The sequence below is a fragment of the Carettochelys insculpta genome, chromosome 1 (genome assembly GCF_033958435.1).
Source record: "Carettochelys insculpta isolate YL-2023 chromosome 1, ASM3395843v1, whole genome shotgun sequence".
In the NCBI taxonomy this organism is placed as follows: Eukaryota; Metazoa; Chordata; order Testudines; family Carettochelyidae; genus Carettochelys; species Carettochelys insculpta.
In genome coordinates, this window is record NC_134137.1 from 13283412 (window position 1) to 13296833 (window position 13422).

General features: G+C 55.7%; 1 protein-coding gene across 1 annotated transcript in view; it reads left to right on the plus strand.

Annotated features, from left to right (window-relative positions):
• The window catches only part of ARRB1 (arrestin beta 1), a 192095-nt gene extending 182188 nt beyond the window's left edge, over positions 1–9907 (plus strand). The window contains exons 13-15 of the mRNA XM_074975915.1: positions 2947–3017; positions 4004–4055; positions 7001–9907. Of these exons, the coding sequence (XP_074832016.1) occupies positions 2947–3017; positions 4004–4055; positions 7001–7112 (235 nt within the window). The 3' untranslated portion in view covers positions 7113–9907. The remainder of the gene's footprint in view (positions 1–2946; positions 3018–4003; positions 4056–7000) is intronic.
• The last annotated feature ends 3515 nt before the right edge of the window (positions 9908–13422 follow it).

Genomic DNA, 13422 nt, shown 5'->3' on the forward strand with positions numbered 1-13422 from the left:
CATGCACGTGGTGTCTGAGAGGCAGCTGTGTGAGTCTGTAGCTTCACAAAAAACAAGCAGTCCTGTAGCCCCTTAAAGACTAACAATTGTATTGATTAGGTAATAAGCATTTGTGGATAAGACCCACTTTGTGCTGAGTGTTGCTTGGTGTTTAAATGCTGCAGCAAGAGGTGTGCTTGGTGAGCCAGCTGCAACGTGCATCTTTCACTGTCCGAGGACTGTCTTTCTGACCTGGAGGGTTCGAACTGCGTTTCCTTCTCAATCTCCACCCCCACCTCTGAGATCAGCCTCTCGCCTGGGGTTCAGTGTGTTATTGGTGGTGGGGCAGGGACAGCTGCTCGAGCTGGTAATCGTGAGAGCACCTGCTGTCTTGTGGCTGCCAGTCAAGAATCATAGAACACTAGAACTAGAAGAGGTCTGGAGAGGTCATCAAGTGCAGTCCCTGCCCTTACGGTAGAGCCAAGCACTGTCTAGAGTCCCCAGATCATCCACGATAGATTTCCAGCTAACTGGCTCTTAAGTGTGTTCAGGGTTGGAGAGTCTACAACCTCCCTAGGCAATTTATTCCACTGTTTAACCACCCTGATGGTCAAGAAGTTTTCCCTTATGTCCAACCTAAACTGACCCAACATAGTTTAAGCCCACTGTGTCTTGTCCTATTGTCAGAGGCCAAGGAGAACAATTTTCCTCCCTTCTCCTTGTGACACTGTTTAAAAACAGGTTGAACCTCTCTAATCGGGAACTCTCATTCAGCCACATCTGTAATTTGGCATGATTGCAGTGAACTGGCCCACCACTTAGCATGGGTGTGGCCAAGTTTCCCGCAGTCCCATAAAGTTTGTTTTACAGCCATCACTCCTAGCTCTCAATGTTCTGTGCCATTATTCAGCTGTAATTTACCCCTATGTGTCCACTAAGATCCCAGTAAGCTGTGGGAGTGTTAGTAATGTGTGAGAAAATATTGACCTTCCATGATCTGGCAAATTTTCTCATGCGGCACCAATCAGGTGCCAGATGAGAGAGGTTCAACTTGAAACCGCTTTCATGTCCCCATTCAGATTTTTCTGTTCTAAACTGAACAAGCCCAGTTCTTTCAGTCTTGCCTCATAGCTCATGTTCTCTCAGCCTTTAGAGTATTGTTCAGGTGCTTTTACCACCCAGCAGCTGTGCGGTGGCAGCTGGTGGGCTCCATCCAGGCCAGGAAGCCACAGAGCTGTGCTGGCCTTTGGCTTGTTGTTGGAAGCCTTTGGTGGAGAGGCTATGGACTTGCTGGGCCTTGGAGCCTGATTTTTTTCTCTCACTTGGGCAGAGTAGGGGAAACAGGCTCAGTCTCTGCTCGTCCTGTATTTACGCTGTGGCTAACCAAGGGTTCAGTCCCTGAGAGAAGCTCCTTGCACTAGCACTGAAAACCAGCTGGCCAGAGCCATGGAAGGTGCAGCTCTTGTTTGTACAGGGTCTAGAGGGGCAGCAGCCCTGCAACAAATTGCAGAGTACACTGGCTACACAGAGTTTCTCTAGGTCTATCCAAATCCAGAAGCTCCTGAACTAGAAATGCATCACTGAGCTTGGTCAATAGCTCCTCACACAGCCGTTGAGCAAGCTTCATGGGAGCAGGCTGGCAAGCTGAGCCGGGAGTAGGGCTCTCAGGCCTTTGTAATGGACGCGGACGCTGAGCCTGCTAGAAGAGGGGTAGACTAGGTTTGCCGTGTGTCTGGTTTTTGATTGGAAAACCTGTTCTAAAAGGGACCCTGGGGGCTAAGGCGGGCTTCCTGCCTGCCCTGGCTCTATGACCCCTGCACAAGAGGCTGGCATGTCCGTGCAGCCCAGAGGTGTAGATATGATCTGCCTCTCCCACCCCTCCAGCTCTGCATCTCTCATTGGCTAGGAACTGTGGCCAATGGGAGCTGTGGAGGCAGTGTTTGTGGGCAACTTGCAGAGCCCTCTGGCCCATCTGCCTAGGAGCTGGACATGCCAGCCACTTCTGGGAGCAGCACGGAGCCAGGGCAGGCAGGGAGCCCACCTTAGCCCCACTGCACTGCCAGCTGGGTGCTGCTGGAGGTGAGCACAGCCTGACCGGAGCCTGCACCACAAACTCCCTGCTTCATGTCAGAACCCCCTCCTGCACCCCAAGTCCACTGTCCCCAGCCACACCCCAGAGCCTGCACTCCCAGCTGGGGCCGTCACCCCCTCCTGCTCCCCAATCACTGCCCCAGCCCAGTGAATGTGAATGAGGCTTGGGGAAAGTGTATGATGGAGGGATGAAGTGAGGGGGCGGGGCCTTGGGGCAGGGGGTGGGGCAAAGCTCCTTAGTTTTGTGCAGTTAGAAAGCCAGTGATCCTCCTAGAGACACTGTCATTTCAGGTACATGAGCCTGTTCCCACTAACTCCAGTCCCCCACCCCCCCCTTGAGGCGCTAGAGAAGTTGGGTGGGTCCAGGTGCCAGCGTGTGGCTTAGTCTCCACTGGCGTAGAGCTACTCCAGCGATAGGCGCTGCCCTGATGTCAGCGGAGCCCCCTCCCCCCGCCTTATTCAGGTGTGAGAGATGGCTCACGTTGCCCGGGATTTACACAGACAGCACCAGGAGCAGCATCTGGCCTCGTCACCGCGTGAAACCCTTCTCGTGCAAGGGGAACAACGCGTCCACTCACCCAATCGGCTCTGACTTCCCAAGTCCACCACTCTGCCAGCAGGGGGTGCCAGAGAGCTGCTAGCAAAGTCGGTCTGCTGCCTCATGGGGGCACAAGGCGTGGCTGGGTGTCACACACTGCTGGCTTGCACCATTGGTGTCAGTGGCAGAATTTTGTGTGTGGGGGCGGGGGGGGGGGAAGCAGGAATCAGGCCTTTCCTGAGGCAGGGCAGCTGCAGGTGGGGCCAACCAGCAGAGCCCCCACAGCCCTGGTGGCCCTAAGAGCCCACATCTCAGCCGTATCTCCTGGTTTGTTTCAGCGATGTGGCCGTGGAGCTGCCTTTCACACTTATGCACCCCAAGCCTAAGGAGGAGCCCTTGCACAGGGACGGTGAGTTTAACCCTTTTCTAGCCCCTCTTGGCTTTGGGACTTGCTCTGCTGAGGGGGAGGGGGCGCCTGCTGGGTGGGGTGGCTGGATACAGAACTGGTCTGTGCCGGGTTGGAGGGTTCAGACCCCCCCTTTGGGCATCTGTGTCAACACTTGCAAAGAGAAGCTGAAAGTCACGTGGTGTGCGGGCTCCTGCCGAGCCCGTAATTGCCTGCAGACCACCTTGCATGTGCACTGACACTATTTCCACGTGCAAATGCCCCTTTGCTTGTGTAAATGGTGCAGTAACTGTGGCCCAGGCCCTCCATCCTTCCAAAGCAGATAAACTGAACTCCATGTGGCTTGCCAGAGAAGAGCTCACTGGGTGGGAAAGATCCATGTTTCTCTTTCCATGTGTGGTGGGGCGGGGGGGGCCGCGGGGGAGTTGATCAGGGATCCCTCTATTTTTTTCCACCCCCTGGGTGGAATAAATTTTGTTCTGTGCACAGAAGCATCTGCACCACCAATAGAAACACACACTAGCCACTATGGGTGGCTGTGGGTGCTCTGCTAATCAGCTAGGTGGCCCCAGAATCTCACCTGGGTGGCCGCCCATATGCTCATCTTACAGGGAACACGGGTGTGGATTCCAGCATTAGGGCGGAAGTTTCCTTTCCCTGGTGCTGCCATAGAATGATAAGAGTGGAAGGGAGCTCGAGAGGCCAATCCAACCAGAGCCCTTTACTCATGGCAGCAGTAAGGGTTATCCTAGGCCACATAAGGGTTGATTGCCACTCGGCACCCCAGAGGTGGCTGCATTGGAGTCCTAGTCCTTGGACGTTTTGAAGCCAAATGCCATTCCCATTGACTTCCAAACGAGTTTCGTCCAAGCCGGATTGTGCCCTGAGCCTGCTGTGCTGTGGGATGAAAGAAGCTGTGCAATGGTTATTTAGTAATTTATTATTATTATTCAAGTAACTAACCCTGTGCAATAATTCCCTGTCTTTAGTTCCAGAGAACGAAGCTCCCATAGATACAAATCTCATAGAGCTTGATACAAAGTAAGCTAAAATCATCCCGGGGTGTATATGGGCGTGTTGAATCATTTGTATATTAACTCAATCAGTGACCAACTCATTTGCATGTCATTCAATAACTAGCTAACTCATCTAGACATAATTCGGTCAATATCATTTCCATGCGACAGTCAACAATTAACTCACGTGCATGGAACGTTTAATGCCTGGGGAGGGGCTTTTCTTTTCTTTCTGTTTTGCATGGCAGCCATCATCTCGCATGGGTTTTGCAACAGGAAAAGCACCGTAAGAAACCACCTTCTCTGTCTCCGGGTTGTGTTTGACTCCCTTGCATCTGTGTCGTTGTACAATTGCAGCTGACCTTGGCCCCCAGGCAGTGGAATCCTGTTTTAAGCGAGTGTCACTTGTGGGGGACCGTTAAGTGCCATGGATCAAATCACTGGCCACCCTTGGGTGCTTAAAGCTCAAGCCATAATTAGCCATCTAATTTTCTGGAGGGCCTGATTTTTCAGAGGGGCTGAGTGTCCTTAGCAGCTCTCACTGACGTCGGTGAGGCCAACCCCGGCTGTTGCAGGCAGCTCAGGTGCAACTCACGTGCTAGCAGCCAAATTTTCACAAGTGGACGCTGGTTTTGGGTCCCTCGGATTTTGGGATAAACTGACATGGCATCATCAAAGCCTGGGCTCCTCCGAGAGGCACATGCAGCTCTCGGTACCTTCAGTGGGAGCCAGCGAGACTATGTGGGGGGCCCTGGGGTTTTCAAGTTGGGCAGATCAGTCTCCGCAAATCAGTGGCTGGTTGAGATTTTGAAAACCAGGTGGCGAATGGAAGTGTTGAAACTGCTGGGACTTTCTAAAGCTCCTGAGGCTTTTAGCTGGAGGAACAACCCACCCATGGGTGCCTGTGGGCGCCTGACATCTCAGCCAGATTTCCAAACTCCGAATCCTGACACATTGACCTGTAAATACGAGGGGGATTTGGGCTGACAGGCTCAGAGCAGAACTGATTTTCTATGATGTTATCCAAGGCTCTAATGTCACTCTGGGGTCTCTCTCGTGCCTTCCTAGTGTCTCTCTCCAGCACTGAGTGCTAGAGAGAGCAATAGAGATGCACAACATTCTGCCTGACCTGCCTGTTAGAAACCCACTCATGGCAATCTGGCTTCTCCATACAATCTGATCCAGGGCACTTGCTCTCTCAGGGCCTGAAGCTGTGAATAGGAGATGCCTGGGTCACTCCTTTAACAGAATTCCACTGGGGCGCCCTTCCTTGAACATGAACCTCCTCCTTTGCTCCACCGTGAAAATGTGTTTCATTCGTGGGGTTAGCGCAAAGCCCTTTCCCAGCTGACTCGGGAGCAGGTCTGTTCTCCATGCAGCAGGGCAATTCAGGGCTTGCTGGTATTTGCCTGCTGGAAGCTTCCTAGTTCTTTCTGCCTTCTCTGCTCCCTATCGCACAGACCACATCCCCTCTGCTCTCTCTGGCAAAGTGGCAGCTTGGAGGTCAAATCAACTGTGTTGATGACCCCCAAGTCTGTATCACTCTGTAAAGATTTGCTTGTTATCCTCCCGCCCCGTTCCTGTACCTGCACCTCCAGACCTGGGTTGGATGTTTTGGACCTGATTCCAACCGTAGAGATTAGTCTTGAGTTCACTAGAAACCCCTTTATATTCCCCAAAGGCTGATGGACTTCTTACCAAAGGAAGTACATCCCTTATGCTACAGTCACTGTCACTATAACCCCCTACTATGTAATGCTTCCCTAAGGCTAAGCAATGGCCTGTCATATACCCTACAGCTGGAAGAACTCACCACATCACCCAGGTATCTGTGCTCTCGGGGGGTCCAACAGGCCAGGTGAGCCGGTTTCATTTCTGCACCCGAGTGCCGGCTGCACTGTTTGGGTGCCTGCCAGCGTTCTGCCTGTCTCAGCCACCCTCCCTGCAGCCCTGCACAGGAGAGCGGATTCAATCGATTTCTCAATCGATTTCTGCGCTTTGAGCGCCTTTGAATGAGGTTTAACAACAGGGCCTGCCCAGCAACTCACCCTGGATTAATTTCAATAGCTGTCTTGCATCACTCGCATTCCTTTGCCCCCTCTGCCTGCTCCACATGGGTCCTGGTGAAAAGAGCCCCTGGTTCTTCCTCATCCTGAGTGGTGCAGGTGAAAAACCCCCCAGAGAACTAAGCAGCTTCGGGGGGGTGATCTGAGAACCCTGAGCCCAAACGGCTCCAAGCTCTGGGAGTTATTCAAAACTGAAACGCTGGGGTTTGGACCAGGGGTAATTGGCTGGGGCCAGTGTCTCCTCTTGGTATGCCTGGGGCAGGGCCCCAATGAAACCCACTGTGGGCTCACTGGGAGACCCCTGCAGTAACCAGCCCTTGGCTTGTGACTTCGATTTCACCCCTGATCCTGGGCATGATAAGATTGCCTGGCGCCGGATCCAGCTGTGATGGCTCACTTGGTGCCTGGCAGGACCAGCGCTCAGTAAGGGGCACGGCTCTTGGCACAGCCTGTACCGAGCTGGGATCGCTGCTGAGGTGCCAGTCATTGTGGGAGGCTCCTGGCAAACCCCAGGCCCCTGTCACTACCAGCTGATGCCTCCACCCCCACCCCTCACAATGTCGCTGCCGAGTAGATGGTCCTTAGGCCCCAGAGGGCCCCTGCTGCGGTGAGGGGAGGCTCCCTGTACCAGAACCCTGCTGGCTCCCTGCAGGGGCCTACACACGCTTCCCCGTCTCTGCTCCCTCTCAGTGGCCCCTTTGCTCCCTCAGCCGCTTCCCCTTCCCGACAGCCAACCCAGTGACCGCATGAGCCTTCCAAACGCATGTGAGTTGGGAGGCCAAAGCCAGCCCACCTGTCCCTGCCTACGAAGCCAGGTCCCCGCCCCAGCAGCAGGGCGTGGCTGCCTCCTGCCTTCCCCCCGCCACTCGCTCCATTGTGACCGGCGCCCCATCTCTCCTGCCAGTGACGACGACATCGTGTTCGAAGACTTCGCCCGGCAGCGACTGAAGGGCATGAAAGACGACAAGGAGGAAGACGAGGAGGGGACGAACTCGCCGCAGCTGAACGACCGATAAACGGGATTTGTGGAGTCGCGTTCGCTCGGGGCCATTTGCACCTCCGCGTTGGGCTTCTTATATATTTTGTATGATTTTTTTTTTTTCTACATGTACCAGGAGCCTATGGATCACCCAGATCGTGATGGCCATTATAACCCTCCGGCTGTGCCATACTATCACCGTGCATCTAGCTACCTAGGCTGAGTGCTTGGCAGCTGCTGCTGAGAACAAGCAGAGGGTGGCGGGCCTGATCCTGAGGGGGATTGCAGCAATTGGGTATCGCTGATGCTTAGCGCCCCTCAGGATTGGGTCCCTGCCAGTCCTGGGCTCTGTTTTCGTGCTGGAGCAGCTGCTCTCAGCCCTTTCATATGATCCGCCTCTTTTGCGCATTTTTGTATAATCCAGATGAGCCCCAGCTTTGGTACGGGGGAGGGAGGCGCCCGCAGAAGGGTTTGTTTTCGAGCCACGTTGTGTTCATTGCAGATGGGCTCAGTTCCACACCTGGCTGGACAACAGTCGTGACCCCCGTCAGCTGGTTCGCAGCCTATTGGCAAAGTTTGCAGAGCTGTGCATGGCAGATTGAGCCTCGAGCCTGGCCTACCCCTAGCACAGAGCTCTGCTCCCGCTCTCCGACCTCTGTACGGCTGGCCCCAGCCCCGTTGCTCGTCTGACTGGCTGATGGCAAGGAGGTCCCTCCCTCAGGAGCGATGGGACTCGCCAGTGTGGGTTCCATGGTGGTCCTGCCTTGACCCCCGCCAGGATGCCAGCCCTGCTTAGGGTCTTGCAGAAACTTGAGGTGGGCTGGCTGGGGCTGGGTGCTCAAGGCCTGCGCAGCGCCACTGTGCGCTCCAGACAGGGCTGAGCTGGGTCTGCGCCTGGTGGGGGGGAAAAACGCATCGGGGGGGGGGGGGGGAGGGCTGCTAACGACTCAGCCCCAGTAGCTTGGTTGTGTTTGCAACACGCCCTCCTCCCAGTCTGGCGAGGTGAGGCGGGATGAGGGGATGGGGCATCCCAGGAAAGAGACGCGCCCCCACCCCACCATTCCCAAAGAGCTGGCAGGAATGTGCTGGGTGTTCTGGCTCCCAGTGCTGAGGTCTTATGGTAGGTTTCCCCTTCCCTCCACACTGAACTGCCTGGTTGCCATTTGGCACCTCATGTGCCGTGCCATGCCATGGGCTTGGGCTGCTTCAGACCCAGCAGGCAGCAGCCATTCCCCCAGGGGGCTCAGGAGTCCCCGGTGAGAGGGAGGCGGTGGGCGCCAGCCTGGCTATGTGCAGATGGGAACGGCTGCGTTTGGACATTGGCAACTGTGAGGCCAGGCAGGTGACAGAGATGCACACAGGCCGAGTGGCCATTTGCTCTGCCAAAGGCGGCAACACTGCAGTGAGTGCCCAGTCCATTAGTGAGAGGCCACCCCCACCTTGCGGGATCTGCCCTGTGCGCTGCCTTCCCAGGGTCACAGCTGCCTGGGAGCTCAGGCGGCCGCCGGGCGTACACCACCCCCCACAGGCCTGGCATGTGCTGAGCCGTGATCCCCAGCATTCAGAGAGGGAGGTGTGAGTGGTACTCCTGGGCCCTGGCAAGAGGTGAGAAACAGGCAGTGCAGTAGGGCCAGCCCCTTTGGCCACAATGGCAGGGACGAGGGGGACTTAGGGGGCTCTCAGGGGACCAGGCCTTGGCAGCTTTACCAAGGCAAAATGCTCCAGGGCCTGTACAAGCTTTGGCTGGTTGGAGGCGCCCTTTGGAGTGGCTGGAAGTGGGCAGGGACCTGCGCGTTGGAAGTCAACGTTGCTTCGGGCCCATTAGCTCTGTGGCCTGTACATGCCTGACCCAGGAGAGACTACCGCAGCCAACCTTCCCACCAGGAGGCAGAGCTGTGCTGCTCCTGTGTATCGCTGCAGGCTGTCACCATCCACGCCTCATTGTCCTGTCAGGCCGTGTGGCGCTGAGGGCTCAGCGAGCCAGCGCTGGCTCCATGCTTGCTGCTGAAGGAACCTCTGTCCTGCCTCCCGCTGTTGACTTTTATTATCCCAGTGCCAAATGGTGGACAAAAGTCAGCCCTGGTGCAACGCCATTGAGTCCAGCAGGCTTCTGTCAGGGCTCGATTCAGTCCCACTTTGCTCCCTGTTCGGGCCCTCACTTCCGCTGCCCTAGAGGGTTACCTAACTGGCTAACTGATTGGAGAGCTGGTTGATAGGAAAGAGGCCCCTTGCGATAAAGCTCTGCTAAGGGGAGCTGCAGGCCCTTCTGGGACCATAAGAAGCCATCTTCTCTGGTCAGCCTCCAGAGATCCCACGGTGGGGTTGGAGCCCTCCCGCTGCCCCCAGCCAGCCAGGCTGACCTCTTCCCCATACCTATCCTGGGTACCCCAAGGTCTGCTGATATGGGGGCTGGTAGCATTATGGCCGCCAGGGCTCAGGCTACGCATGAGACAAAGTGGGTGAGGGAATGGCCCTAATGTGACCTCCCAGAGCTCTTTGGCACGAAGGCTGGTGGTAGGTTACAGATTGTAGCTCACCTTAAAACCAGGGTGTGTCTTAGGACTGTGCTGTTTGGTGCCTCTCCGAGTTTGGACTGTGAGCGCCCAGGCTGGCAGGGTGAAAGCACTGTGTAGGCGTCTTTGGCGGGAGCAAGAGCTGGTTGGAAGCAGGTGGGCTGTGACCAGTTTGTCTCTGGTGAGCGGGTGTCTTGGCCTCATCTGACTGCCTTGCCGAGTTGTGTTTTTTATTGCACCCATGTCGTTATTGCTCAGCCATTTGATGCAATGGGTCGTGTGCAGCCCATGTTGTGGTAGGCATGCGTAAGGTGCCGGTGCCTTGGGGGGGTGGGGGGGGTGTCACTGTAGCAGCAGAGCCATGGCTGCGGCTTTCATACCTGTTGTCCTGGCAGGGGCTCGGGCTACTTTGAGCTGGGGGGCTTGGCCAGTCTTGCTTTGAACAATGTGCTTGCCAGGTTGGGGAGCCGTTTGAAGGCCAGACAAAGGGCACGAGGGAAGAGTTATATCAGGATGGAACCCTCATAACATCTGGATTGTGCTTGTTGGCCGATACACCATAGGGTAACATAGCCAGCTGGTCAGTCCTGGCTGGAGGTGTGCAGACAATGGGGTAATTTTCTGGCGTTACACACGTTCTCCCAGGATGTTTGGGGGCGGGGGGGGGGGGGGGCCTGTACTCTGGCATGCCAGCTCTCCACGGAGGCACCTGTGGCATGACTGACATGGGGCAATATTTGGCCACTGCTGGCGTAAACTGGTGCAGCGTCACCACTCTGCAAGAGAGGAACTCAGCACCTAAGCCGTGGCCCTGTCCTGGGATGAGCACTGTTCATTACACGAATCAGTGGGCTGGAAAAGAGACTGTGCAACAAGGCAGCAAAATCTGCAGGGGACGCATGATTACTTAGGTCAGAGAAGACTATCAGGTCTGCCAATCGGACAAGTGCCAGGTGCTGCACATTGAACCACGCCACTTTATCTACTCATCAACAACCTGGCCACAAGCTGGAGAAAAACCTGAACTGCAGGTTTGGGAACTCCTCTACTCCATGTGCGGCAAACATGGGACATACAATGTTAGGGAAGCCTGAGAACTGGGACAGGAAAATGATGCTGAAATGATCGTACGCCCCAAGAGAAGGTGTTTAGATCAGGTCCCCTTCAGTCACAAAAGAGCAAAAACCACAGGGGCCTTAAACAGGTGACGAGCATGATGAGAAGGTGAGCTGGACACCAGGGTGGAACTAAGTAAGAGGGGACATAAGGAAGCCATGCGAAACAGTGGGCTGGAGAAAGGGAATGAGCCACTTCCATTACCGGTGGGACGGGGACGGACACACACACACGCACACACGCACACACAGAGAGAGAGAGAGAGCGCGAGCTTGGACTGCCACATGACATCAGCCACAATTTCAGGTGAGGGGCTAAAAATTACACGATCCTTAGAAGGGCTAAAAACCTGCATGCTTCAGGCATTAGCCCGCCTCTAACTGGGGCAAGGGAAGCCCTTTCCCCTTGGGCCAGAATAGTCTGTAGCAGGCCACTGCCACATCAGTCACTCCCCAGGGCAGAACCCAGGAGGAGGGCAGCACGCAGGCAGCAGCTGGCAACAAGGCCATTGACTGTCCTGCAGGGCTGAGGCCAGGCTGGCGATGCTGGTTTGAATCCAGCACTAGCTAAGCTCTCGCTCAGCAGCAAGCACATGAGCAGCAGCCTCATGCCCCGGTTCTCTTGGGCCTGCTCTGGTTTGGTGGGTGCGGCCGAGGAAAAATCTCTGTAGCAAATGCTAAGAAAGGCTACAGAGCTGTACCTCAAAGGGTGGGGTGGGGACGTGTGTTCTCGGGGGGGGGGGCGCTACTTTGACTGTTGGCTGCCCATGACCTACTTTTCTAGCGAGTCCCCTCTGCCAGCCACACCAGACATTCATTCTACCAGCTTCAGCTCCCACAAGGGCAACGGGCGCACAGCCGTCAGTGCTGCAGCGTGCCCGCAATTTGCAGGGGAGGCCATTAGGTACCAGAGCTACAGTTTGCTTCAGTGGTTCTGAGCATCTCCCCCATGCAGCTATTTCCGGCACCCAGCAGCTGCTGATCGCATTTGCGTAGGTGTAAAGCAAGCACAGTGCCCACTGGCCGCCCGCACCTCCCCTAAACGCCGCTGCTGCAGCACTCCTCGGTGTAACACAGCTCAGACCTGCACAGGCAGGCTTTTGCGTGACCCACTGACAAGCCCCATGGGCCTGAACCACATCCTCCGAAACAAACAGGAGGGCAGTAAGCCCCTGCTTGACGTTCGTGGGTTTTGGCTCAGGCCTGTAAGAGCGTGTCACGTCCCTCACCAGGCCTGCAAAATTGCCCTGCGTGCTGGATTTGGGGCAGCTGCACGTGCCAGCAGGGAACGGCCGGTGCTCTCACAGCCATCTGTGCCCTCTTGCTTAAGCCTAGCAGCTCTGAGGTTTGCGAGTGGGCTGGTAAGCTCTGGAGCATCCCACTGCATGAAAGCAGTAGCAAAGCCAGCCTTGGGGGAGAAAACCATAACCTTGCAATAGCAGGTAGGGGATCACCTGTCCCGGCCCCAAACCACTCATGGAGCCAGTAGCACACACAGCAGGGAGCAAATTCTAATAACGAGAGCTCTTTGCCCATAGTCGTTACTCACGGGCACTCAGTATGCCCGTTCGGGAGCCGTGCAGTGACCCCACCACCGGAGCGCTGGAGTGAGTCGCAAAGCCAGCCAGCCCGCCCACCCCTTTGTTATTTTCAGGTCACCTGACTGGGCAATGTGGTACTTTTGGTAAAGTGGTTCCTTTGTACTGGTCCTTGATAACTTGCTTCTTTGGATTCGCCCCGTGTCTGTGACATTTCTGTGTTCTGTCCAATAAATTATTCTAGTTTATTAAACCCAGCGAAGAAACCAGAGCCCTGCGGTGGCTTTATTTTGCATCCTCAGCAGGAGTCCCTCTGATTGTTTTCCATCCATGGGTGGAATGATTTTGTTCTGTGCACCAAGGCACGGGGGGGGGACACACATGCTGCCAGCTGTGGGCATTCTGCTAATCTGCTGGGTACCACCTGAGCCCTCGGCTTCCAGGGAATGCTGATCCTAAGGCGTAGTATTTTGGAATCTGGAACCTGCCAATGAGGCCATTAAGGGGCAAGTGCTGACTAGGTTACACTGGTGTAAAGCTGAAAGCCACCCCCTCCCCCCAGCAGTGAGTGAGTCCAGACTTACACCAGCGTAAGGAGCTGCTTTGGCCCAAATGGCACTGCATGCTGCCAGCTGCACAGCCATGCCCGCTGCTGACAGCCCCTGAAGCCTTACACGTGTACAGGCTGTGGTACCTCCAGCCATGTCAGCCCTAGTGCATGGAGCCCCCTGGTGCTATTTGACTTTCAGTGAAGAGTCCAGCATGTGGCCTGTGCTGCGTAACACTAGGCCTGGCATTTCTCGTACCTGGGGTGGGGTGGGTAGGGCATCTGCCTCACTTCTCACTCCTGGTTAACCCAGGTCCCACTGCCACTGGCTCCTCAGGCCTGGCTCAAGAGACTTGTACCCACCGACTCCAGCCTAAAACTTTTACTCAGCCCAGGGCTGGGCCTGCCTGGTGTCCATGGCACTCCCATTTCAACGTGCCTCTTCCCATTTCTCCACTGCTCCCAGGACTCTGGGCGTTCCATGGGGGCACACTCAGGTCCCGCAGTGCTGAGCTGCCACTGGGCCTGAGCTCAGCCTCCCCCGGTCTGTGGTGTTCCAGTTTGTATGTGTCCATCACTAACACCTGCAGGGGCTCTCCCCACTTGGCCACAGTGGCGTTAGTGTGGATTTCAG